The sequence below is a fragment of the Canis lupus genome, chromosome 1 (assembly GCF_003254725.2).
Source record: "Canis lupus dingo isolate Sandy chromosome 1, ASM325472v2, whole genome shotgun sequence".
NCBI classification, from domain to species: Eukaryota; Metazoa; Chordata; class Mammalia; order Carnivora; family Canidae; genus Canis; species Canis lupus.
Window position 1 is genome coordinate 72,371,236 of NC_064243.1, and position 26,013 is coordinate 72,397,248.

Below are 26,013 nucleotides of genomic sequence, written 5' to 3' on the forward strand. Positions count from 1 at the left end.
AAGGGTGTGGCTGTGTTCCAATAAAGCTTTATTTACAAAAACAGGTGGTGGTGGGCTGTCCCCCAGGCCATCGTCTGCCAACCCCTGACTTACCGCATCTGCCAGTTTTGTTATTTGTTTACAGTCTGAGTCTTGCCTCTTGCTCACTGTGGTCTCTCACGTGCCTAGAATAGTTCTCAGCATTTCTAGACATGGTCAATCTCTCTTAAGTGAATATTATTTGCTAATTGCATCACTCTTTGACACCCTAGTGAATCCCAGTTTCTGGTTAACCTTCACCTTTGCCCCTGGCAGCTTAGCTTCACTCTCTCATCAGCAGAGATGACTAACCACTAGCGCATCAACAGGGAGGCCCACCTGCAATCTGGGAGGGCCGGAGGAGAGCAGGAGGAGGTTATGTGACTTGCCCCATGTGGCAGGATGCAGATAGAAGGAGAGGAACAGCAACTCTTCCTTATGCAAATGTTGTTACTTGTACTGAATTTTAAATTCTGGGCAAACTCTACACTTCGTCCTATTTTCCAAAATATTCTCAGGCATCTTTCTTCACTGTCTGATTTTAGACATAAAAAAAGGAACTATTTTTTTAAAGATTTTATTTTTTTATTTATTCATTCATGAAAGACAGAGAGATTGAGAGATTGAGAGAGAGAGAGGCAGGCAGAGATACAGGCAGAGAGAGAAGGAGGCTCCATGCCAGGAGCCTGATGTGGGACTCGATCCGGGGTTTCCAGGATCACGCCCAAAGGCAGGCGCCACCCCGGGATCCCCCAAAAAGGAACTATTTTAATATCACCTTATGGAAATCTGATTGGAAGGACAATCGTGGAACCCCCAATATGAGGGCACTGAGCACACAGAGGAGACACGTGGGGTGGGCTCTGTGGGACAGGACCAGAGGCTCCCATACACTGCGGCCCCCAGGCACCTTGTGGAGAGCTGGGTCAGAGGTCAGGCTGCCCCCACAAGCTCTGGCCTCGGCCACCCTCAGCTCCACCTGCCCAGATGCACTGGCTGCAAGGTCTCATCTCCCCAGGGTCAGCCCCCTGTGATGAGGACCCCAGGACCCCCACTCAGCTCCAGCTGGTGCTTTGCTGCCCCCTGCAGCTCAACAAGAGGACTGTCATATTTCTGGAGCAGGAAGCCCATGGCTTCCCTAGAAACCTTCTTTAAAAAGATGCCCTTGCCAGTTCAGACTCTGCACATTGAGGATGCTGAGGCTGTGGAGCAGCTGTGAGAAGCTCTACACGAGTTCCTGCTGGAATATGAAGCCAGCTGGGCAGGCCCTGGAGGGGGTGCTGAGCGGCAGTGGGCAGGCAGGCTGCTGCTCACACTACCGCTCCTGCGCCAGACAGCGGGCAATGTGCTGGCCCACTTCTATGGGGTGAAGCTGGAGGATAAGATGCCCATGCACAAGCTGTTCTTGGAGATGCTTGAGGCCCTGATGGACTGAGGCAATGGGTGGGCATGGGTGGGGGTGCTTGCAAGACCCACTTGGAATGGGGTCAGCCCCAATGGGGCAGAGCTGGGGTCTGGGCAGTGCTACAGCCTGCTGGCAAGGCCAGGGCAATACCATCAGCCCCTGGGAGCAGGCCCTATGCCCTCCCTTCCCCTCTCCCAGGGGGTTCTTAGAAGCTGGGAATGTGTGCACCCAGGCTCTGGGCACAGTGCTGCCCCTTGCAAGCCATAACGTGCCCCCAGACTGTAGGGGGCCTTGTGGAAGCCAAAGGGGGCTGCAGGGGACATGTGGTGTGTGTGTGTGGTGGGGGCAGAAGCCTGATCTCAGGGAGGGAAGGGAGTGAGGCCACAGTCTCCCAGTGGGTGATGCTTTTGCTGCTGCTTAATCCAACCCCCTCTCCAGAGCAGAGGGGGATTTGGAGAGCAAAGGCCCCTGCACCCTTCACTCCTCTCATCATTTGCACTGGGCATTACTTCCCCTGCCCCCAAGCAATAACTCCAAGCAGGCTCCAGCTCCTTGACCCCTGGAGTGGCCAGGGTCCCCCGGATCAGCTTTCACCCAGCCTCCTCAGGGGGTAATGAGAGCACTGCCTCTATGCCCTGCAGAGCAATAACACTATATTTATTTTCGGGTTTGGCCAGGGAGGTGCAGGGACATAGGGCAAGCCCGGCCCAGAGACCTAGGCTGTAGAGACTCTATTTTAATGTATATTTGCTGCAAAGAGAAACCGCTTTTGGTTTTGAACCTTTATGAGAAAAAGAAATATATCGAGCTCAAGAAAAAAAACAAACATGTTCCTAGGCTCATCACCTGATTAGAGGTGCAAACAAGGGGGCGTTTCTGTTGCTAATCTGGCCCACTGGTAATCCTAGGGCATGACAAGGCAATTTAAGGCCACCCCCCCTGCTGTGCAGATACAGGCTTCTCCCCAGGGATGTGTTTAGGATCCACATGAGGGGGTCTCAGGGTGGCTGGCTCCCCCCAGGTCTGTCAGGAAATGTGTAGAGGTGATTTTTTTTTAATGTCACGGTGGATGGGGGAGGGGAAGCTTTGACCTGGGCTGTTTGGGGTCCTCATGTCCCCCCTCCCCAAATGCCCACCTAACCTTGGAGAGAAATACAGGGACATCAAGGATGAAATGACAAATAAAGGAAATTGGGGACAAGATACTCTTCAGTGAAATTGGCCTCTTCCTCTCTCTTCCCCGTCCTTACTGGTGGTGATCACTCTCCTCCACCACATGACCCCAGTTACAACTGCAAACACATCTGCCATCTTGGCTTCTCTGCAGGCATGGCCTGCCCGGTGATGACTTACTACAACAAGTCCTTGCTGACCTATTCTCCAAGGTAGCTCATGGGACATCTCAATCTTTTTCCAGAACTAGATTCCAGTACCGGGAATCCCCACACTCCCAAGCAACTACTTATTTGGAGATTTTTTTTTTAAAGAATGTGGTTAGAAATGTATGGCAGCCCCCTCCTTGCTCTCTGGTTCATCAAGAAGTTGGGCTCTAGAGCCTTCCAAGAGAACAGCTGAGGCCAACGAACCTGCGGGTCTCACTGAACACGGAGTCTGGGAGACTCAGCTGCTGGAGCTGTTCTGTGACCCTGGGAGGGAGATCGGGGCTCTCCACACAGCAAGCGAGCTCAGCTCCGGGGAAGGACCCCCTCCCGCCCCACGGAAGGGTCCTATTTCAGGACTGAATGTGGCACAGCGCTGATGGGCACCTGCTGAGCCTCACGGAGAGCCCCCTTCCCGCAGGACCATCTTCACCCTCGGGATGTCGTACAGACAGCCCCTGGCACGTCTCGAGGCCAGAATGGTGGCTGTCACTAACGATGGCTCTCAGGGTGGCCTTGTTGACTCGCTGGCACCTGCTCCGGGCACTGGACCACAGGAGGGGCCACCACGGGGACTCAGGGCGGTGTGCAGGGTACCAACCGCAACAGCAAACACATGGTGCTTATTGTGGCAAGCACTGTTCTAAAGACATCGTTTCTATCACCCCCGTACTGGAAGGCAGCACTATAGTTACCTGCTTTGACAAATGGGAAACTGAGGCACGGAGCTGCTAGAAGGTAGCAGTACTGGGATTTGAGCCAGAGGGTCTGACTCCTGAGTCTGTGCACTTGGCTATCACTTTATATTTTGCTTCTCAAAGCAAAGATAAGAAAGGAATCTATCTGTGGATTCTAGGCATGAACAGGAATGATGTCCTCTTGCTCATAGGTATTAAAATAACCTTTCTTTGCCTTGACTTCTTTGAGAAATATCCCAGGGTAACGGTAACATGCTAGACAATGGAATATTCTTTCTCCCATTTGTCTTTTAAAAATCTAGTCACCAAACACGAGGGTGCCAATCGGTGCAAGAATATAAAGAAAACTTGAAACAGGGACAGTGCAAGAGCCCACCCACCTCGATTGAGAGATCCTAGTCAGGAAACAGCTAGCTGCCTCCCTGGGCCTCCCCTGGGCCTCCCCTGGGCATATGGGGTCGGCAGTAGCAACACACAAGCTTCTTTGTATTTATATTTCCAATTACAAGAGCAACATAAGCACAGAGCAGGAAATCCCGGGATCAGATTAAGGGAGAAAGCACCTTTACCCCCTCCAATCCACTTGCACCCTGGCTGTTGCTTCAGGGCCTGGCCTTCCTGTCTATTGTCTGGGCTTTCCTGACTATTTCTCACCCATCGCTGCAATGACACTGGCTTTGCACCCACTTTCTTTTTTTCTTTTTCTTTTTTTTTTTTGCACCCACTTTTATATAAAGGATCAGAACAGGGGACGTCTGGGTGGCTCAGTGGTTGAGCATTTGCCTTTGGCTGGGGGCGTGATCCCTGGGTCCTGGGATCGAGTCTCACATGGGGCTCCCAGCAGGGAGTCTGCTTCTCCCTCTGCCTGTGTCTCTGCCTCTCCCTCTGTGTCTCCATGAATAAACAAACAAACAAAAAAATCATTAAAAAAAGAAAAAATAGAAGAAAGGACCTTTCCTGAGAGGTAGACAGGCAGTTAAACACAGCACAGCCCAAGGAAAAGCTGTCACTCTGACCAAGGATGATGTCTCCTGGGTGACCCACCAGACGAGTGTGGATCATGGTTTGCCACTGATTTCTGCTTAAAAATAAGTGCCTGCACTCTGAGGGCCACAGCTCTGGGAGAAGTCTCTGAGATGGCGAGCAGTGCTCCAAGCCAAGAAAGACTTGCCAGATGCTTTGCTGTGAGAAGCATGTGGGCTGTGGCCGCTGAGCTTGCACACACGGACACTGGGGCTCAGATTCGGGTGGTGGCACCCAGAGTGGGACGGGGGTCAGACTCGCCCTCTGTGGCATGTGGGAACCCTGAGAATTCCCAGCCCAGCGTGTTGATCCCCTTGTAAGGTGTTAATTACATTAGCAAAATCCCACAAACCCCTGCTTATGTTTTCTTTTTATGCACTTTAAAAACACAGGAGGGATTATAATGTGCATATATATAATTTATTTTCTGCTTTAAAACCCCAGAACATCCGTAAGCATTAAGCTCTTCTGGTTAAAACCTCTTCAAAGATACATTAGTGGTCAAACACAGTTCTAGGGTATAGCTGTATAGCAATTTACTAGACATTATTGTTGGTCATCTGATGTTTCTGGCTTTTATTACTGTATTATAAATAACGTGACAATGTGTGTGCATAAAACACTATTTCCCGCATTTGTTTCCTAGACATGGAGTTCCTACCTGAAACGGTGTGACTCTTCTGAAAATTCTTGATAAACATCCCTATGACATGAGCTGGAAAGACACCATTGGATTTACTTATTTTTGTCCTGTGTCCTTAAACCTTAGAGCAACGATGTTTCCTCGACCAGAGTATATCATGTGATGTCTTAGAGCTCAAAACATCAAGAAGAAAAGAAACATTCAGCTTTCTCATTTCCTATCTACTTTATGGGAACAGTTACTACAGAGAGGGTCGATGGAGAGAAACCAGGCACAGCCAAATGATTTCCAAGTCCAAATACAGAAGAAGGAACCCAACAGGTAGGTGATGCGTTTACGCTAAATGTATGCAAACCACAGGCCAGGGACAGACACCAACCCATATGTCCAACCCCTCATTTTGTTCATCTCGTTGTTTACAAGGAAAAAGACAGACTTTTTCAGATAAAACAGAATTTCAGACTGATAAAAAGAATTTCTCACCTTTCGGAGTCTTGCAAGCAGACCTGCTACATGTTCATGCTGTTCTGACTTAGCAAGCTCTTCTGCTGTCTTCCCATCCTGTTGAGGAAAAATGATTAGTTTCTTTCCTTCACAAGGGAGCTGTTTGTTCCATACATTAGTTCAGCCTTTGGAGGCAGAAACAAGTGTTAACGGGCCTTAGAAGAAACAAGAAAGGTGGACAGAGTGTGTCCTGGATTCTTTCTCTTTCTGTAGAGTGCTTATTTCACTTGGTCCCCGGAAGAAAAATGAGAATTAGGGAAAAAAAAAAAAAAGTGCACTGGTGTCTTGAAGTCCATCAGTGAGAACTCTCAGACCCCCAGGCTTTAACCACACTTGGCACCTCATTGGTGAGCAGATGACCCCAAACGCTGAACCTCTCTCCAATAAAGCAGATGATGAAGCCATTTATAGACGCCAAATTCTAGTTAGTGCTAGCTAAGGTCTTTAAATTCCTCCCCTGGACAGACATCAGCACTCAGAGGACGCTAGTTCCTGGTAACTGTTGTGCATATCAAAGAAAAGGCTTAGCTTTACAGACAATTTTGATCTAAAGCTCTTCAGTGACCATAAAAGGAGAAAACCAGAGTTCACAGCACCTTTCAATTAGAGAATTTTCATAGGGTTGTAGTTTCAAAGCAAGCAAATTAACTTCCATTTCTGTCCCACAAATAAGCACAACTCTGGCTCCTAATGCCACGCGCCTAGTCCAGCTCTCCAAGCTTTGCGTGCATTAACCCTCAGGGTCACTCAGGGGAGGTGGAACTGCGGCGTTCCTGTGCCACTGAGGAGGAAACAGAGGTTTAAGGACTGTCCTGCTGCAATTTTAAAGTCATTACAAATTTGAAATAGAAAGGGCGAGAAGCAATTTCCATGCAAATAAAAAAGAACTTTTTAACAAGGAACTTTTCAGCAAGGAGACTAAGAAGCATCTGGGCCCATCTCTCAATAAACAGAGCTCCATTCCCATGGAAGTTCAGGGATGCCGAGTCTGGATAACAGCACATCTTCCAGCTTCTCAACTCAACAATCTGAACCATGTGTGGGGCTTCATGAGACCAGTGCTTCTCGACCTCAGCACCCCTGACATTTTGGCTCAGATAATTCTCTATTGTGCGGGGCTGTCTGGCACTGTGGGATGTTTAGTGCATCTATCTCTCTCTGGTCTCTGCACTAGATGCCCGCAGCATCACCTCCCCAGTTGAGGACCACTGTCTAGGGTAAAGCTGGAAGCTCACATGAGCACTCCGGGAGGAGGCTTTATGGTCACACTGCCCATCTTGCTCTCCCATAAAGTCCCGAGATGTCTCTAATGGGCATGTAGGGCCTCTAGTTGCCTTTGCGGTGATTAAGGATCTTGCCAGACACCACACCTTACCCAGGGATTCATGCCAAACTGCCTGGATCCTTACTGACATGACAAGACAAGGCCTCAGGTTAGCGGTTCCCCAACCTCACCGCACACTGGGGTCTTTAAAAACCCCCACTGCCTGCATGTGCCCACCCCCTCCTGGACACTCTGCCTCCCTCAGGCTGCTGGCTTCCCAGACATCGCGGTGGTCAGCGTGCCCAGGTGATCCAGCGGGCAGCAAGGTTCGGGAACCACTGTCCTAGTTGGAAGAAATCTGAGCCTTGACTAACACTGTCTGCCTTTGGGGGTCTCTTGGCCACAGCATTTCTCTCAGAGACCCCAGATCTGCACATGACACAGGCAGAGGACCTTCAGTGACAAAGGTCACTGTCCATCACAGAGCCTCTGCAGGGACAAGAAAACCACCATCAACCAAATGCCCTCTGTATGGCCAGTATTTTACAGTTTGCAAAACACTTTGCCCAAAGAGAGGCCAATATTATTGGCCTATTCAGGTTCCCAATAGAAGGCCAGCCGGGAGAGTGGAGAGTTTGACCTTTGGAGTCAGAAGGATGAGGTGTAAGGCCTGAGTCTACCCCTCCCCAGCTGTGAGTCAGTCACTCGGCCTCTTGGCATCTGGCTTCTCCATCTGCAAGGCGAAAACGGGTGCCCTCACCACACAGGGTCTTGAGCAGATTAGAGAAAACCAAACATAAAGAACCAGCAAAGCACCAGGCATGGAAAAGCAAGCAGCAGGAATTATGAATAGTGTGCTGGGAATTTCTCAAACTCCCTGGTCTTCTGTCCAAGAGGGAACAGGGTCGGAGCTGGATGTTTGCATTCTGGCCTTGCCCTTCCCTGTGCCCTGGAGTCGGGTGCCAACTCCCACAAGCAATTCGAACACTCAGTGTCCTCCTGGTTATAAACAATGGTCTGGGAGGGCCTCCTTGAGAAGATGATGCCTGAGTCAAAACCTGCAGGAGGTGAGAAAGCAAGCCATTTGGACACCTGAAGAAAGTCCTGTGAAGAAAGGCAAGTGCAGAGGCCCTCAGGCAGCAAGATGACTGTCATGTTTGAAGAGTTTCAAAGAAGCTCATATGGTGATCCCCCTCATGTGGTGCGATGGGGTCAGAGGGAGAAGATGGAGTAAGAGATGGTCAGGGAGGCAATGTGAGGGGCCGATCTTTAAGGGAGCCCCCATCATAAGGACTTCTAACTTGATGGGTTAGAAGAGTCTGCGAAGAGGAGGGACAGGATCTGACTTATATTCAAATGGGGTCACACATGTTGCTGCCTGAAGAACAGACTGGACAGGTGAGGGTAGCAGCAAGGAGACCAGGCAGGAGACCAAGACAGATTGCATGTGATCATGGCCCAGGGCTCACACCTCATGGGGGAACAACAGCCAATTCCAACAAAGCAAAAAGGGGAGAAAACCATACCTGCTAGGGGGGCTGGCAAAGAGGAGGCTGTCTGGGGCTCCAGCTGAATACTGAAAGATGAGAAGGAGTGAGTGTTCCAGAATCTTCTGCCACTTATGTCACCTGTTACTATGTGCCCAGGCATCTGCTAGTAGGCATTAAAAGTCTCTCACTCTGAAAGAAGGAGCACATTGTGTCTTCTAGCAGGGGTGTGTGCAGGTGGCACTCTGCAGGGCAGGGAGGGAGTAGAGACCGAGGAGATCCCAGATGGAAAGAAAAACATACCCAAGTCGGTGAGGTGGGAGCAAGCAAAGGGCTTCCCAGGACCTGCTAAGAGCTCTGTTCTGCTGGGGGTAGCCGAGGGGGAAAGGGTGGAGGGTGAGGCTGGGCACAGAGGGTGCCAGGCAGTGGAGGTTGGAGTTCACTGGCTTTTTCAGAACCCCAGATGTGGGGATGGAACGGAACTGTCAGGAAGGCCAAGGTGACACTGAAGGGACCCGATCTGGGCCCAGATGGTCTGGGAGAAACACACACTGAGGTCCTTAACCAGGTAGAGGCCAGAGTGCTAGGAGACCAAGACCAAGAAGAATCCAGGATGCTGCCCCACGAGGATGCAGGGGGAGGAGAGGCCAGCGGAGCTCCCCCATCGCGGGACCCACTGGAGCCCTCTGTAAAGGCCCACACGGGCAGAGAAGGGCACAGTGGGGGTGGGGGTGGGAGGTGAGGATGAACCTGGAGGCAGCCCTCCATTGCTGGGGCCCCAGAAGGTCCCAGAAGGCGGGGGCAGAGGGCAGGAGGACGCCCAGCAGCACATGGGGTGGAGGAGGCCAGCAGAGGCCAGAGGAGAGGCAGGAACAAGTGGGGTTTTCTTACCCCAGGCGGGAGAGAGGGTCAGGAAGTTTAAGTCCTGGGGAGACCACTGGTGCCCTGGGATTTAGAAGAGCTGCTGGTACTTAGCTGCAGGGGAACGGTTACCCCCAAAGTCAATGTGTGGAGGGAGACGCCAAGACTGACTCAAACCCTAGGGGCTTTTGACCTGACCTCAGAAGTCCTATTTCTTGACCTTGAGTGGCTTATAAAGGTGCCAATCTTGTCATAATTCAGTAAGCTTTTCTTTTCAAGTGCTTTGTTTAAAAAAAATCTATTTTATCTTAAAACATTTTGGGGATGCCTGGGCGGCTCAGCGGTTGAGCGTCCAGGGTCCTGGGATGGAGTCCCACATTGGGCTCCCCGTGGGGGGCCTGCTTCTCCCTCTGCCTGTGTCTCTGCCTCTCATGAACAAATACAGTCTTTAAAAATAAAACGTTTTGAAGGCAGGAGCTACCAGGAGGTGGCTGGAGCTTCGGCCAAGAGCACGGGAGTCCGGGGGGCCCTGTAGGCGGAGTCGGGCCCGGAGCCCCGGAAAGACCGGGCAGGGTGTTCAGAGGTTTTCCAAGTCATTGGGGCGGAGCCCGGCACTGGAGGCAGGCGACCGCCAGGGGGCGCCGCGGGCCGCGAGCTGCGGTTAGGGACGCGGCACTCCGCGCGCTCAGGTGCAGGGGGGAGCAGGAAACGCAAGGGCGCCGTTTCTGCCAATAAGGGGGCGGCCCCGCGCACTCGGGGCTGCTCAGGGCTTGGAAGCGGCCCTTCGATGCCTGTGGAGGTGAAGCACACACCGGAGAATGTGAAGTAGCTCGGTAGACTCAAAGCACCGACTGCAGGTCGACATGATGCCATTTTGCATGTTTTGTGCTGCATTAAATATATTCCTGAAATTCATTTCTTCAGCTTCTTTTCCGTTTTGGGTATGGCTTCTAGAACACTTAGAAGGGCTCCTGCCGCCCGTGGTATGGCTCCGTGGGGCTGTCGGCAGCCGCAGCCGTCAGGTGCCCGCCCCGCCCCGCCCCCACCCCCAGGTGGCACCGCTCCCCTCCCCCTCCGAGGAGCATTCCCCACCCCTGGAAACTCCCTTAGGGCCGCCCCTCACTTCCCATCCCATCACTAGTTTATGGCTGTGGCTCTTAGTCCCTCCACCCCCCCACCCCCGTTAGACCAGAAATCTCCAGAGGGAGGGGAGCTCACCTGCCCAGGCCCTACTGTCTCCTGGCTGTTAGCAGTGCCTGATGCACAGCATGTGCCCGCTATTTGGGGAATGAAGAGAGACGTCCGAGTGGACTCCCGGGTGCCGGGTGCCGGGGAGGCGCAGTCCTGAGCCGAGGACGAACGAGGGGACACCCGAGGGGACACCCTGAGGGCCGGCTGGGGGGGGGGGGGGCGCCGGTGGGAAGCAAGGAAACAGCGGCTGTGGGCAAGTGCAAGGGCAGAGGACCCAGGGTTGGCAGAGTCAGGTATCTTCAGAGCCATCCTTGACGGTTTATTTTTTTTTTTGAGGCAACATTTGTGACCAAAAATAAAAAAAAAAAAAACCTTTTCCTCATAAAAATGCATATAAATACCGCACTGTGTAAATAACTGGATTGAATGCCAAGACGTGGCTGAGCAGGGCTTGATGATGGCACATCAGGCCTAGAAGCCCACGCATGGCCCTGCGGGGCTTTGTGATGGGCAGGGAGGTGCCCCGAGGAAGGGACCATCCTATCTAGAACGCTGGTATCCACTGGTCCGCAGAGAAGCCCTGTTCAGCGCTCAACCCTACCGAGAACGGGCCGACTACCTGTGGGGACAGAATGACATCAGAGGAACACCAGTGCGTTCAGGGAGACAATGCCCTCAACCAGGGGTCACCAGACATTTTCTGTAAAGGGCCAGAGAGTAGATGCTTTGGGCTCTACGGGCCATCGGGTCTCCGTGCAGCTGCTCAACTCCACCCTTACAGCATGGAAGTGGCCACAAATATGTAAACAACGAACACGGCTGGGTCTACAGAAAGCTTTACTTATAGAAACAGGTATGAGCTGTAACCCATGGGCATGGCTGGCTCCCAATAAAACCTTATTTACAGAAATAGGCAGCGGGCTGGATTTGGCCCCTGGCCCATAGTTTGCCAACCCCCGCATGGCTCTCCAAGAAATGAAGCCTCCCTTCCAGCCCCAGGGCCCTGACTTCCCCAAAGTTGGCTACCATATTTTAAAGCTCCAGTGGTCCACTGTTTAAAGGTAAACACTTTACATCAGCAAAGCACTAGTGAGTTCCAGGAACCTCCCACATAACAGAGTGGGAGACTCAACCCACCCTTAGGCCCGAAGCAAATCAAACAATAAAATTTCACTGTAGCCGTAAAGATGACAACCTGACCTCATCAGTCCCCCTATTTTTCCTCTTTGCAATTTCATGAAATGTAAATCAAAGGGCCCTTCCTGCAGGGCAGGACCAGGTGTGGAGTGTGGAGTGTGGAGTGTGGAGGCAGGGGAACCAAAGTATCTCATGTAAAATCACTGTGGCGGCCTAAGCACCAAGCCAGACTTCTCAAACAGGAAAGAACAGCTGTCCTAAGTGGTTCCCTCACCCCCAACCCCCAACCCCGAGGCACCTCCAGTGTTGGGGGGAGCACACGGAAAAGGAAAACACAGATGTAACAACACACACAAAGGCGCCGTTGTGTAACAGGGGACACAGCAGGCCTCTGTGGCTGCTTGGGCCTCAAAGCGCAGTGAGGCTGCGGCCGTGTGGGCCATCACCCAGCTTTGGGGGGCAGCCAGCCCCCTAACCACGGCACCCGAGCAAAGCTTAACAGCAGCTTGTCGACTTGAGATGCAGTTGCCAAGCAATACTTTTCCCCTCGTGCCCTTGAGGCCTGAGCCAGTCTTCTATCATTTTCTCTGGCTCTCTGCTGCCAGAAGGTGACTCACCGAGGTCAGCGCCTCCACATTGGCGCCTGCCAGGCAGAGGTAGCGGACTACGTCCAGAATCCCGTTGTTGGCTGCAAGGTGCAGAGGCGTCCGGCCGTACTGGAAAACACAGAAAGCCCCAAGGGAGTCCTTCTTGCAACTGCTGCCGAGGGCCTCAGTGGAGCCTCCCCTGGGCCAGCCCCGTGTGACAGATCTGGGGACACCCCCACCCCCAAACGCATAGGAGGCGTGGGCTCCCTTCCCCAGAAACTCGCCCTCTCCCGAGGGAGGCAAGCCCACAGAATGCGTTCCAGTATTTTCCAGTGAAAAGAGTAACTTGGAAATAAAACTCTAAAGCATAAACGAGTGGGAGGCCTCTCATAAGGTAACTAGATCAAGTCTCTTGCTGTGCTGACAGAAAGGAGGCATGAGTCAGGGCTCTGACAAAGGGTCCCAAAGTTCCAGAAAGATCTGCAGCACAGTGCAAACATAGACACTGCAAGGGACAAAGGGATGGACGACAGCCACTGAGGCCAGTCTAGTGAGGGGACACTGCAAAGCCCTGCCCACCACGCTCCCTACTGTGTACATCTATGGTTCCCAAACTGTGTGCCCAGGCACGTCAGGGAACGTGGTGAATCATGCGGTACTGAGGAATAGTCTACGTTACTGATGGAACCAACAGGGACACACACGAAGTGAACTCCCAGCTCAGGCAGTTCAGGCTCTTAGCATCGGACTGCACTGCCTTCCTTTCAACAACATGTGGGCGCAGCGGGGCTTTGCTGATGACTGAGACAAGAAATCAGGATCCTGAGGACATCGGTGTAGAACAGAGGACAGTGACCAACCTGGGTTCATGGTCCCAGGAGGAGTTGCCTGGTGCCCCACAAGCACACCCCTCCTCGGTACAGCCTTGCGGTTATGGAAGAACAAAAAAAAAATATTCATTCACTTTCCATTTATGTGGATGATTTTTTTCCCCACAGATACTGAGTCCTGGGACATAAATTCTTACTAGGTTGTTTGGACCGAGCCACCTAATAAACAGAACTGTTAGGTGTTTCTTGCGTCCTGGGGGAGCTAAAAAAGTTAACTAAGACTCAAAGGAGTCTCACAGGCTTTAGCCTGGTGAGGTATCCGGCTCAGGCTCTTTATTTGCAAATACAAGTTTTTGTTCCCAAGTTAATACATGCTGATGGGGAACAGGCAAAAGACACAGTGGGGACTGGTAGAAAACAGAAGTGCTCATTCCCTTGGGTCCCCTCCCCCAAGCTGCTCCCCTCAGAGCACTTCCTGCTGAGCCCTTGGGTGCCTCTCTTTCCAAGCATGTAGCTCTGAATCCATAAAAGGAAACAAATTACTTGAAAAGCCAGGACATGATCATACTTCACTTTCTATTCTGTCCCTTGCTACATTCAGCTAAGAATATGGGGCAGACACTGCCATGCTTGTCACCAAATCTATTACATTCTCTGGGATGCCTGAATAATATGGGGACGGGGACATGTCATAATTCACTTAGCCAGCCCACTGAGGATGGACGCTTGAGGTGATTCCATTCTGTGCCCTAATAAATAATGCTGCAACGTGCATACACGTCCAGGTTTTGTTTCCTGTCATCTAGAGTGCTTTAGAGAGCAGATATGAAACTTTCAAATACCCTAGAGAAGGGGTTGAGGGGGTTGTAAAAGATATGATGAAGTGTCTGGATCTATGCAGGAGGAAGAGAAGCCCGGCAATAGGAGGCATCACTTTATGGAAGGGAAGGACGACAAAGAAAAAGGACTGGGGAGTGGACCCTTTTGAAGACTCCAACCTTTGACAGAACCAAACCCAAACTCCCGAGTGTTAGAGTCAAGGTCTTGCACCATCTGGACCCACAGTTCCCCTCCACCTGCATTTTCTCTCTGTGCCCCGCTGCCTGTCGGCCTCCCTAAATACCTACACCCCATGTCAGCTGCAGGTGCATCCCCACCATGACAGTGTCATCCCCACGCATACACGAACACCTCCCTCAGTCTGAAACACATGCTCTTTTCATCCAGCAAAGCTCTAAATGCCCCTGAAATGCTGTCTGCATTTCTATAGCACCTGTGTCCCTTTTTAGCAGAGCCTACAACCTGAGATGCAGCTGGAGCGGACAGCAGCCTGAGGGCAAGACCATTCACTCCACTATCCACAAGCCCCCCAGACCTCACTGGACACAGGGCCCACCACAGCCAGGTGTTAATACACCCTGGAGGGGCATGGCAGTCTCACTCACACACTTGGATATGTGCATGCACGCACATGCGCGCACGTGTGTATAGGTGCATGTGTGCCCATTTGTGTATGCAAGTGTGTGCGTTTGTGTGTATGTGTGCACATATATGTACCTGCATTTGCATGTGTGCACATCAGTTTATGTGTGTATACCTGTGTGTGGATGCACATATCTGTGCTGGTCGGTGTGCATATGTTCACATGTGTGTGCGCATATACGCACGCATGAGCACAGCCTTCCCCGTGTTCGCTGTTAGGAAGAGCCATCCCAGAGGAAGAAAGGGTTAAGGCCCGTAGCTCTGTGCTCCCAACACACCCGTTTAAACAGCTGCCTCCTGACTTTCCCACGGGACGAAGGAAGAGTGAGAAATACCTGTTTCACTGAGATGAGTGTCAGAGATATGGACAAATTCCTGTCACATACTGAGGACGGGCCACTTTTATCTCTGGGGGAACTGCGTCCAGGTAAGGAAGGGCCAGATGCACCATGAGAAAGGAGTAACCATCTGCCTGCGGGACACAGGTGCTGCGTGCCTGTCCATCTTGACTGCTGACTAGGGGGCTGAGGCTGGGTGAGGCCACGCATGCTTTCCCAGCTCATAAGTCCTTCCTCTTACCTTATGACCATTTCAGCTCCTCTAGAGCTCCATCATTTTCCCAAAACAAAAAACTAGAGAAGGCAAAAAAGAACCCGAAGGTGCTACCAAGCCTGTGAAGGAGGCGTGAGACCTGCAATGTCTGGGTGTGGTGAGCCCGAGCTCTGAAGGCAGCTCGGGAGCTTCCTGAGGCTCCGAGCGCACAGAGCTGCTGAGCAGTGTGCTGCTGCCCTGAGCAGCTTCCAAAGCACTGTCCAAAGGAGGCCGACATGTGGAGTTTCAACTGAGCTCAAGTCAGGGGCAAAATCACCTACTGAATGCCCTCCCTGAGCTGCTATGTGGCCGTATGTGGTAAAAACATCTATGTGGGCATGTCTGAACTACCATCTGCAGTATCACATAGGTAGAGGCTATCCCGATCATCAAAACATGAAAGTCTAGGATCATCCTGATGGCTATTTTGTTTTATTTTTTTTAAAGATTTATTTATGTATTTGAGAGCTAGTGTGTGAGAGCAGGGAGAGGGGCAGAGGGAAGGAGAGAGAGAGAGGGGGAGAATCCTCAGACTCCTCACTGAGCATGGAGCCCGCCACGGGGCTGGATCCCAGGACCTGAGACCATGACCTGAACTGGAATCCAGAGTCAGCTGCTTAACTGACTAAGACACCCAGTCTTGCTGGGTATTTTAAAGAGCATATTTAGCAAGTGCACTGTTTGTACTTAGGCGTGGGGTGAACACCCATCCCTTTCTTTAACTTAATGCAAAGTACCATGAATCACCCCCTCTGTCCTCCACCTTCCCAGGAGACAGCGCATCCCAGATGCTGCACACACAGTAGCTAGCTGTGCCAAATCCAAAGGTATTCAAATAAGTGCCACTATGTTCCTTGAAACCACTTTTTATGTGTTTAAAGACTCCTGGAAGGAAAGTCAAGGTCTTGATGCTGCTTAATATTACATTTGGCTTTCCCCTTAAGCCACTTACCTAACGGACTTGGCAGGATTAGAATGGGATAAACAAAGAAAGCAACCAGCACTGCAGCTGATGGCTAAGACCTACAATATTGCATTTTCAAATTTCAGAATGTGAAGATTGCCAATTTCAATTTTCATTAGAATTAATCACATAATAAGCAAGAGGAATAATTTTTTTGTAGAAGTGTAATTTTCCAGCTGTTTCAGATATTAATTCTCTCGCCTCAAATAAATCATAATAAAATTCTGCTGGCATCATGTCTGCCATTTATAAACAAACACTTCCCACATTCAAAAATTTAATTCTACTTGGACTCTCTTCTTAACACAATCATAAAAGAATAGTGTTTGCCTTCCATACAGTTACATGGCTGAAACCACATGGATATCCAACTCTTCTGTCTTATTTGGTAATGAAAATCTAGATGGTATTCAAGGAAAAGGGAGGGTGTTAACAAACCTCTAAAAGTCAACATCTGGGGTCCTGGGAGCATGTAATTATTTATTTTCATTTCTTTATTTGCCAAATGGTAGCATTCCCTTGGTCTTACCAAATTTACTTAGCACAAAAAAAGGTGGTGTTATGAATGCTTGACCATAGAGCTCTCAAAAGGTGAAGCCAAGAAGAGAAATCTAGTTCTAGGAATCTCAATGAGGTGTCTTCCTAAAGACTCAGCACTCCAGAAAGATGCTCTAATGTGACCGATGTTCTGGAATTTCTCTACAAGAGGTCACAACACACACACACACACACACACACACTCTCTCTCTCTCTCTCCCTCTTTCTCCTTCTCCCTCTCTCGATGTTCCTAAGTGACAACCTGGCTAGATAGAAAGCACTTAAAATAATTAATGTAAAAATGTTCTGTTACTTCAGCAAGTTATTCAAAAATCAAATGTAAAATAGGACTTAAGGTAGAGAGTCCTATAAGACGGAACAGAACGGGTCCCTGTGAGTAACACAGACTTGGAACAATGAAGAGCCACAAGGAGAAACTCGGCCAAAAGCCAGAAGCAGATGGATGGATACACCTGCTGGCCCCTGCAGAGAGATCCCCTCCAGCATTACCTTGTTGGAGATATCCAAGTTGCAGCTGGCTTCACAGAGGGCCACCACGATAGGCACGTTGCCATCCTTGCAGGCCACATGGAGTGGGGTGTTGCCGTGCCGGTCTTGGAAGTCGACAGAACATCCCTGGCTGATGAGAGTCTGGATGACCTCCATCTGACACCTTCTCACAGCAAGGTGAAGAGCGATGTGTCCATCCTGCAAGAAGCACCAGGGACCATGAGCACTGTCCCCTCAGTACATGGGCCTGGTCACACTCGCCTTTCCGGCCACCATGGGGCCAGCTCTAATTGGTAATGGCCTTGCTGGTGCAAAGCCTGAAGGAGGATCACAATGCGAACTTTGCTCCTGGTGGGTGGGGGAGAGGCTTTGTGTACCCCACTCTGCATAACCACAGACGAAGCTCACCACCAGCCTGACTACCCTGGGCTTGGCCAGGACAATCAGATAGAAAGGCCCAATACTTCTTCTTGTCCCTGAATTTATAGAACTATAGTAATTGCTGGTACTTACTCCAATGGCCTGTTTTGTCACATACTTGAAAACCACTTTAAAAAACATTTGCTCAGCAGTCTTTACTAACTTCCTAAGCAGAGAGGGCACACATGCCTATTATTTTACCTCACTCTGGAAGAAACTGAGAAAGCCCTGGGAAGTGATGCGCTCAAGTGCTGTCATATATATTTGGGGCAAATATAACATGCTAAATCCATGCATCCCATAAAGGACCAGCCTGAGAATTCCCTCCACTTGTTACAGAATCCCTGGTGAACAGACATGTTGAGTTTCCTGAGCCAGGTAGAGAGTTTGGGGACATGTGTGTACCATCTGTTCTAAGGTTTCTCTACCCCAGTACTATTGACATTTGGGACCCGTCCTGTGAGCTGTGGGATATTTAGCAGCACACTGATCTTTACCAACTAGATGCCGATAGTAACCCTCACTCCTGACTCTGACAACTGTAAAAAGTCTCTTCAGCTGTTATGAAATGTCTCCTGGGGGGCGAGCCTGCTCTCAACTGAGAACCACTTCTCTGTACTAGGAAAATAAATATTCCACAAGCGTCCACTAACTTAAAGACGGCATCCCAAATCTGACTATGAAGAGTAACATCCCAGCCTCGTGTAAGTACAAACTCACAATAAGAACAGATGATGCTAAATTTGCTTCATTAATAAAGGAATACCTGGTTTAGGATGGCAATTATCAGACAAATAAGGGTGGTTTCCAGAGTTTTACAAAACAGCGGTGATGAGAGTAAATAAACTATCTACTCCTTTGTTTATCTACAAAGTAATAGTGAGCTGCCAATTTTCACTGTGACTGAAGATTGTCTTAGGCTCAGTGATCACCACTGTACCTGCTCCAAAGCTAAAAAGGCTAAACTCCTGAATCATCTGACCATAAAATGTTATAGGCCACAAGTGAATATGAATTATCAGACAAAATCAAGGAAAGGCCACAAATTTCTGAAACAGAGAGGAGAAATGATCATTGTAATTTGCTACATTCGAGCTTGTTAATTTAGGTAAACTAAGGTAGGAGTCTTGTGGTCCTGCCAGCCCCCCAGATCACCTTGTCAGAGGCATTAAGGTCAGCTCCGTGTTCCGAGAGACACTCCACGATGTCATGGTAGCCCCTGGCAGAGGCCGTCAGGAGGGGCGTCTCTCCTTCTCTATTCTTACTGTTCACATTGCAGCCGGCTTCACAGAGGGCTTTGGCCACGGAGTAATAGCCGTGCCAGGCAGCACAGTGCAGGGGGGTTTCTTCTTCCTGGCCAAAGAGACACACGCATAGGGGAGAAGGACGCGACACTGCACAAGGGCACGCATGCTGAGCTCCAGCCACCACGGCAGCCGCGGCATGGCAGCACGGGGAAATGAGCTCCTGGCTGCTGTTAACCTGAAATAACGGATGTGGGTCTGACATCTCTCCTTCATTAGTTCTCTGGTCTCCACGCTTGTGTGTCGGACAAACTCGGTTTTCCCTGCAGGTTCCTGGTTGACTTTCAGGAAGGAGTCCACTAGAACCGTCAGCTCTGAACAAGAGAGCCTCAGTGTGGGCCGAATCATATAGCAGCTTTCTTGTAAAAATGCCTTTGTCCATTTCATCAGAGGCTCCTCACAGTCATAGGGCACTGACCCGTGCAAGATTTCCGTCATGTGTGTAACATGAAGCCAAGTCACGTAATTTATTGTTGCTCTGGCAAAGCAGTTCGAAGATAATCGGGCTTTAACAAGTCAAGGGAAGAGCTAGGGTCAGGTCTGTAGGACTGCGAGGCCTGTATATTCACGATCAACATCGTTAGACACGTAAGTCTGTCTGTGTTACATGGCAGTGTTTACAGCATGACTCTGGAACCGGACTGAGTGGGTTTGAGCCCCAGCTCCACCACTTAGGAGCTGTGTGAGCTTGGGCAAATCACTGAACCTCTCTCTGCCTCAGTCCTCTCTTCTGTAAAATGAGGATGAAAATAATACCAACCCACTTATCGGGCTGTCCAGAGGAGTAAAGGAACAAATGAATGAGCTAGTGTTTCTATTTGAGCTCCTGCCCTCTGAAATCTAAGCAGAAAGCCAAGCTTGGATAAAACTCCAAAGGACCTGACCGTATCCATCGGCTATGTGGACCTCCATACAGCAAGCAAATGGAGGCAAGGACATCGACCACCAATACCCACCTTGTCCTGGAAATTGGGATTAGAGCCAAAGCTGCACAGTAACTGAACCACGTCGGCGTGGCCATAGCGAGCTGCCACGTGAAGGGCTGTCTCTCCAGACTGCAAGAAAAACAGCCGAATTCAGCAGACTGTGGAAACTCAATGCTCAGGACTGGAGGTGAGATCCCACGCATGCCTGGCTCCATGTCTTCCCCCTCAGGGCCCCCACCACTCTCAGGTCAGGCCCCCTTTGGGGACTAGGCTCGGGACTCTGGAGCAGAACATGCACCACACAGCTAGTGTTAAACCCACACACGTAGCTCATCCTGTTTGTCACAAAAACTCCTAAGTGAAAATGCTTTCCTTTTCTGTGATGGTGGTTCTCGGTCTTCTTTATACACTGATTGATGCTTGGAGCCACGGAATTTTTTTTTTTAAACACAAAACTCCTTTTTTAATATTCAGTTATTTCAACAGTTTTTTTATGAGCAAGTTTCTGATTCCATTGTATATGTTAAGAATGTTATTTTTTACAGTCTCAGGGATTTTTAAAAACACCACTATTAGCCCACAGTTGCACAAATTCTGTGAATTTGTAATAGGTGCAATTTCCTTAGGATATTTTACTTTTTAATCTGCCCCAAACTTGTGAGTATAAACAGATTCAAAACAAAACAAAGTACTTGTTCCTACCTGACCAAAAATTGCCATAACATATAAAGGTGTGTGTATGTGTGTGTGTGTGTGTGTGTGTGTCTTTGATGTGAATATCATTCCTTAGATATAGAGCAGTGCACAGTCCATACAACTGTATGTGGCAGTCCTTACTAAATATGACAAATCAGTCTACAATTATTAGGAGCAGAGAGGGGCTGCAGAGTAGAATGCCTAAGAATCCTAGGTACATGTTCCAGTCCTGTCAATTAACTCACAGGGTTGTAGTGTGAATTACATGAAATACAGATATATGAAAGTAAGGTTATGCTAAGTCAGTAATTTTTGTAATATCTTGGCCCCCCAAAGCCTTATTTTACATGCAGTCTCGTGAATCAGTCTAGTGCCCATGCTTTTAAGGTCAGCACTGGCAGCTACTTCACAGAGGAGAAAGGGAAAGAGATGTACCCAGGGCAATATTCAATAAAAGAATCAGGCTCTGTTTCTGGTTGTCTTTCTAGTAGAACCTTGAGCTTCCATGTTATGGGGAAGATAATTCACTGCTTGCATATTATGCCAACTACCTGGCAGACTTCAGCTAAAAGCAGATTTTAATATTAGACCAAGCCAGCAGCAGAAACTTCTAAATTAAATTCTCCACAAGAAGACTTTGATCATGAACCTTTTTGCTTTGGGTAGTGATGCACATGGGGCAGGTCAACACTCACACGCAGCCTCTTATTACTTCCCATTGTCCCTAAGAGGAGAAGTGGCCTTACCTTATCTTTAACATCCAAAGGGCATTTGTTCTCATTGAGAAATTTCAGGGTATCGACGTGGCCATGCCGAGAAGCCCAGTAGATGGCATTGGATCCGCCCTGTGTAAAAACCAACGTGGAGTCACATTCCAGACCCAGATGCATGCATCACTCAGACTCACTCTATTTCCCTTCCTATGTGACAGCAACTCCAAAGGAGCAATTTCCAAAAGGAATGCACTCCCATTTTATTTTTTAGTCTTGACAAGGGTATGTAAGATGTTAACATTCTGGGGAGCAGTGGATACAGGAGCTCTCTGTCCTTTCTTTGCAAGTTTTTTGTTAAATCGAGAATTATTTCAAAATCATGTTTTTCTTTTCTTATAACCTTCATTTCAAGCTCTGGTTAGAAATCCCTCTGTGCTCAAGGATCAGATCCACTTTACAGTTCTGTTGAAGATCTATGGAAGCTGATGGCAGATCCACTGTAATGACTATTAGCTGCTAAACAATCATGTCTGTTCCTCCAACGTGACCTGTGCCTCAAAGCATATGTATTATCCTTACTTCATTGCCCCAATAAACATGTAGGCAAATATACTTCTAATAAGACTACTTAAGATAATGAAGTTTTGCCAAATGTGACATCTAATAACACTGTTGAGTAATGATTTGTGAGGAGTGAATCTAGGGGTAGCGCACAGGGAAGAAAGGTTAATGCCAAGAGGAAGGGAAGTGTTTGCCTTTTTCTTTATAACATAGGTTAGACTGTGCCAATCTGTTCAGCAGGTCTTCTCCTTCTCCTTCTCCTTCGCCTTCGCCTTCCCCTTCTCCCCTTCTCTTTCTCCTTCTCTTTTCCTTCTCCTTCTCCTTCTTTCTCCTTCTCCTTCTTCTTCTTTTTTTAGATTATATTTATTTATTTATTCATGAGAAACACACAGAGAGAGGCAGAGACACAGGCAGAGGGAGAAGCAAGCTCCCTGTGGGAACCCTAATGCAGGATTCAATTCTGGACCCCAGGATCACACCCTGAGCCAAAGGCAGATGCTCAACAGCTGCCCACGTCACATCTTCCTTTATAGGAAACTGAGATATGAAGTAAGCAGCACATGTTATTTTTCTCTGTTACCTCTATGATAGGGAGACATTTGGAAACACTTAAAAACTAACTCAGTGGAAATGAAACAGAATTATGACCTTATCCTGGACATCAATTCTTGAGCCTCTTTTAATGAGCAACTGTAGTATTTGAATATTCCCACAGCCAGCAGCGATCAGTAACGGAGGTGTCCCATGCTGGAATAGGCAAGAAAAATATATTTTTTCAGGTTTGGTAGAAAAAGGAAAAGCAAGTATTCCCTGCTGCCCATGCCACACAGCTTCCTATGTCTCAAAAGACACTGGACTACTTTGCATATTAGGAATAGGGACATTCAGGAGAACACACAGCCTTTCTCTGCCGGATTCACAATCAAATTCACATCCTGTTCACATTTGCAGAATGAGCACATTTACAATGTCATGATTAGAGGTGCCTGAAGCGCACAAGGAAAGGCCTGGCATGAAGAAAGGCCCTCAGTGCACTCGACCTCATTTCTAACTCTATTCACTCTTGACACAAAAGTGACTTCCCTACAACAGCATGGAGTCTGTAACAGCCAGGGAGAATGGAGATGTAGCAGAGATCTCTTCCACTTGGAGGTATATAGTCACAGTGATCACTCTCCCCGCCCCACCCCCGCAGAACAGTATCAGACCTTGTTGGGTTGATTAACATCATAGTTGGACAATGAGCCCAGGAGGTGCTGCAGGCCTGGGACATTGTCATCATTGATGGCGTGGATGATGGCTTTCATCACAAATGAGTCTTCTTCATCCTTGAGATGGACAATGAAGAGGGAAAAAGAGTTAGTTTGCTGGCCACGATCCTCTTATCACCATAAGAGAAATCAATGCTCATTTGTCAAGAGAAGCATTCAGAGGAAAGTGAGCCACTTTGTCCCCAAATCCACATGGTCATGAAGGGAAGCAGAAGGTTACTTTTTGCTCCTTCCATGTTGGAAACTGACGCCACTTTCTGTTTGCCTGTGCCTTAATGTCACTTGCATTGCAACCCAGATAGTAAACAGCTTTTAAGACTCAAGATTTAGAACAATGACTGGTAACAAACTACCCTCTGTTTATCTTAGGAATCTTTCAAAATATATAGTCCCAGAAACCACCGTGAAAAATAGCAGGCATAACTCAGACTCTAAAAACCATAGAACCAAGGAAATGATACTTCTGATTTCTACAGTCATTTTTGTTAAGATTTTATTTTATTTTTAAGTAGGCTCTATACCCAGCATGGGGCTTGAACTCACAACCCCAAGATCAAGAGTTGCAGTCTCCTGACTGAGTCAGCCAGATGTCCCTGAATTCTATAGTCTTAATTTGTCATTCATCCAATTATAGAATTATTTTCTGATCACTAGGATTTCTCCCCTCTCTAGGTATAGAATAACATGGCAAAATTCTCTGAAAGCTGGCCACAACTAATATTTATTCTTAAAAAGGCACCAGAGGGGGAGAAGTATGAAAATAAAGGCCAGATAAAGGAAAACAGATGCATTTCTAATTACAAGGAGAAAAATAACTAGAGAATATTGAACGACAGCTTAGTTAAATCTTTGCCACTTTGTCAAAGTTTTTGTATGATAAGGTATTTACCAAATATGGCACATTAAAACTAAGGAATAAGCTAGAAAAACCTCAAACAAAATCTCTGGATTTACAGAGGTATGGCTTCTAATATTTCAGATCTAGAAAAGCATATCTACAGAGGCCGAGTCTCTGCCTATGGGGTGGAATGGAGAAAGCATTTCTCTGGGCTCTGCTTTCTCTTCTCTACGGATCTGAATCCAAACAACCTTCATGAGAGTTTTAATAATCTTCGTACAAAGCCCATGTTAAGAATGTCACTGGTCTTACTTTTCCATCACAACTCAAGTTGATCACTAAGAGACATTTGTGTGAAAGTGACAGTGCAGAGAAATGGGGTGAATAGGAGGAAGAAGCAGATTGTTATGATAGGTCCTCATGATTAGTGGGACATCAGGATGATGAGGAAACCTGAGTTGTGGGAGGGATCATCCCACCCAGAGCCCCAAAGCCCTCTCCTACCCTCAACTTCACATTGTGACACTTATATTTCCCCTAAGTGATTATTCAAGATGATTTTAACTTATAATATTTAATTGTTCTCATCGTACTTAGATTAACAGTTTTTATCTTGGCTCTAGTTCCACTGTTATCCTCAAATAACTCCCAAACCCAAACTTTCTACTCCTCCTTCAACCTTGTTTATCTCCCATTCCTGTTTTCTTCTTAACATTTCCTATCTCTTTTTTCTCCATGAGGCTACACCTGGAGCCATAGTGAAGTAACCAGCTTCAGGGGGCAAAAAAGAACTGATGTCTGCAGATGTGTGATCCTGCCCCAGAGTCCCTGGAGCAGCTCAGGGAAACACTCACCATGTAGTCAGGCGAGCAGGCTGCTTCCCACAGAACCAACCTTTCTGACTTCTCTGAACTTCCTTTTACCTCCAGGGCTCCCAAAGCCCTGTCATCTGTCAGGGGAAAGTCTTATTGAATTCAGGTGTGTCCAATGAGACACACTTCAATCATATCTGAAGAGTTAATCTGTGATTAGGGTTCACTGTGGAGTAGGGAGAAAAATTTTGGAGCTGTTCTCAAGGGCACTGTACACTTAATACAATATCAACAGAGCAAGTGGGTTTGGTCTTCTGGACTACCATGAACTCCCCCAGCAAGTATTGGGCCTGATTTTTGGGTGTGTGTGTGTGTGTGTGTGTGTGTGCATTGGCAGGAAGAGTACCTGCTCCTTTTGTACTATTATAACCCAGTATTTTCCAAGGTCAGTGGCAATAGAGGACTCTCATTTTATTCATGAAAATCAGAATAAACTCTTTCCTTTTCTGCTGGCCAGTTACTCTTCCATCAAACTATGAATGTGGGAGGGGTGCAGCGGGGAGTAGTAGTGTTGGAGGCAGTGGGTGGGAGTGGGTATGGTGCCAATCCAAGCAAAGAATAAAGAAAAGAAGCAACAGAGTACACCAAATCATCCACTTAACTCCCTCCCTCAAGCAGAGGAAGAACAGGCCTGACACTTCCGTGACTTCAGGTTTTCTGGGTTGTTGAACTAATCAAACAACCTAAACATTTGAAATACACACTGCTTAGAAAGAACCTCACCAAGGCAAACAGGTTTGCTTACCAGAGTATCATCACTTCTGGCAACACTCATGTTACTTCTGGACAAGAATGACCTGGATAATCTTTGGCACAGTGATATCAAGCGAACGGATTGCTGTAAATAAATAAATAAATAAATAAATAAATAACCAAACCAAACATAAAATGCAGGGGGAGAGGAAGAAAGACAGCTTATAAAAGGATATTCAAATTAGTGCAAATGGCAAAGCCTTTGGGATAGCATTCACTGACAGCATGTTCTTTAGGGGTGGGAGGTCCTGGATCACATTTGCTTAAGGAAATTTCTAAAAGTCTTTATAAATCAGGACAACAGGACAGAGATTCTCCTTCCACATTTCATTATTAACTCCACAATTGCATGCCCTGCATCCCTTCTCTTGACATGTTATTCTCTACTTTTTCCCCACTCAGAAAAGCATGGTTTGCAAGGGTCTGGTCCTGTATCCTTGTGCCCAGGCAAGCTGGCAATGGTAGTAATGTGACTATCAAAGTTCATACAGTCGTTGGAAACAAACAGTGGGGAACTCCTTAGCCTATACGACAAACACACCTTCATT

At 48.3% G+C, this 26,013-nt stretch overlaps 1 protein-coding gene across 2 annotated transcripts in view; it reads right to left on the reverse strand.

Annotated features, from left to right (window-relative positions):
- DAPK1 (death associated protein kinase 1) overlaps nt 1-26,013 on the reverse strand; it is a 169,862-nt gene that overhangs the window by 20,544 nt on the left and 123,305 nt on the right. For both annotated transcript variants that reach the window (XM_025423146.3, XM_025423149.3), the window contains exons 11-19: nt 25,458-25,550; nt 22,940-23,059; nt 22,380-22,478; nt 21,204-21,302; nt 19,792-19,890; nt 18,687-18,884; nt 17,112-17,309; nt 12,228-12,326; nt 5,650-5,727 (exon numbers count right to left, since the gene is read on the reverse strand). In XM_025423146.3, coding sequence (XP_025278931.1) covers nt 5,650-5,727; nt 12,228-12,326; nt 17,112-17,309; nt 18,687-18,884; nt 19,792-19,890; nt 21,204-21,302; nt 22,380-22,478; nt 22,940-23,059; nt 25,458-25,550 — 1,083 coding nt within the window. The remainder of the gene's footprint in view (nt 1-5,649; nt 5,728-12,227; nt 12,327-17,111; nt 17,310-18,686; nt 18,885-19,791; nt 19,891-21,203; nt 21,303-22,379; nt 22,479-22,939; nt 23,060-25,457; nt 25,551-26,013) is intronic.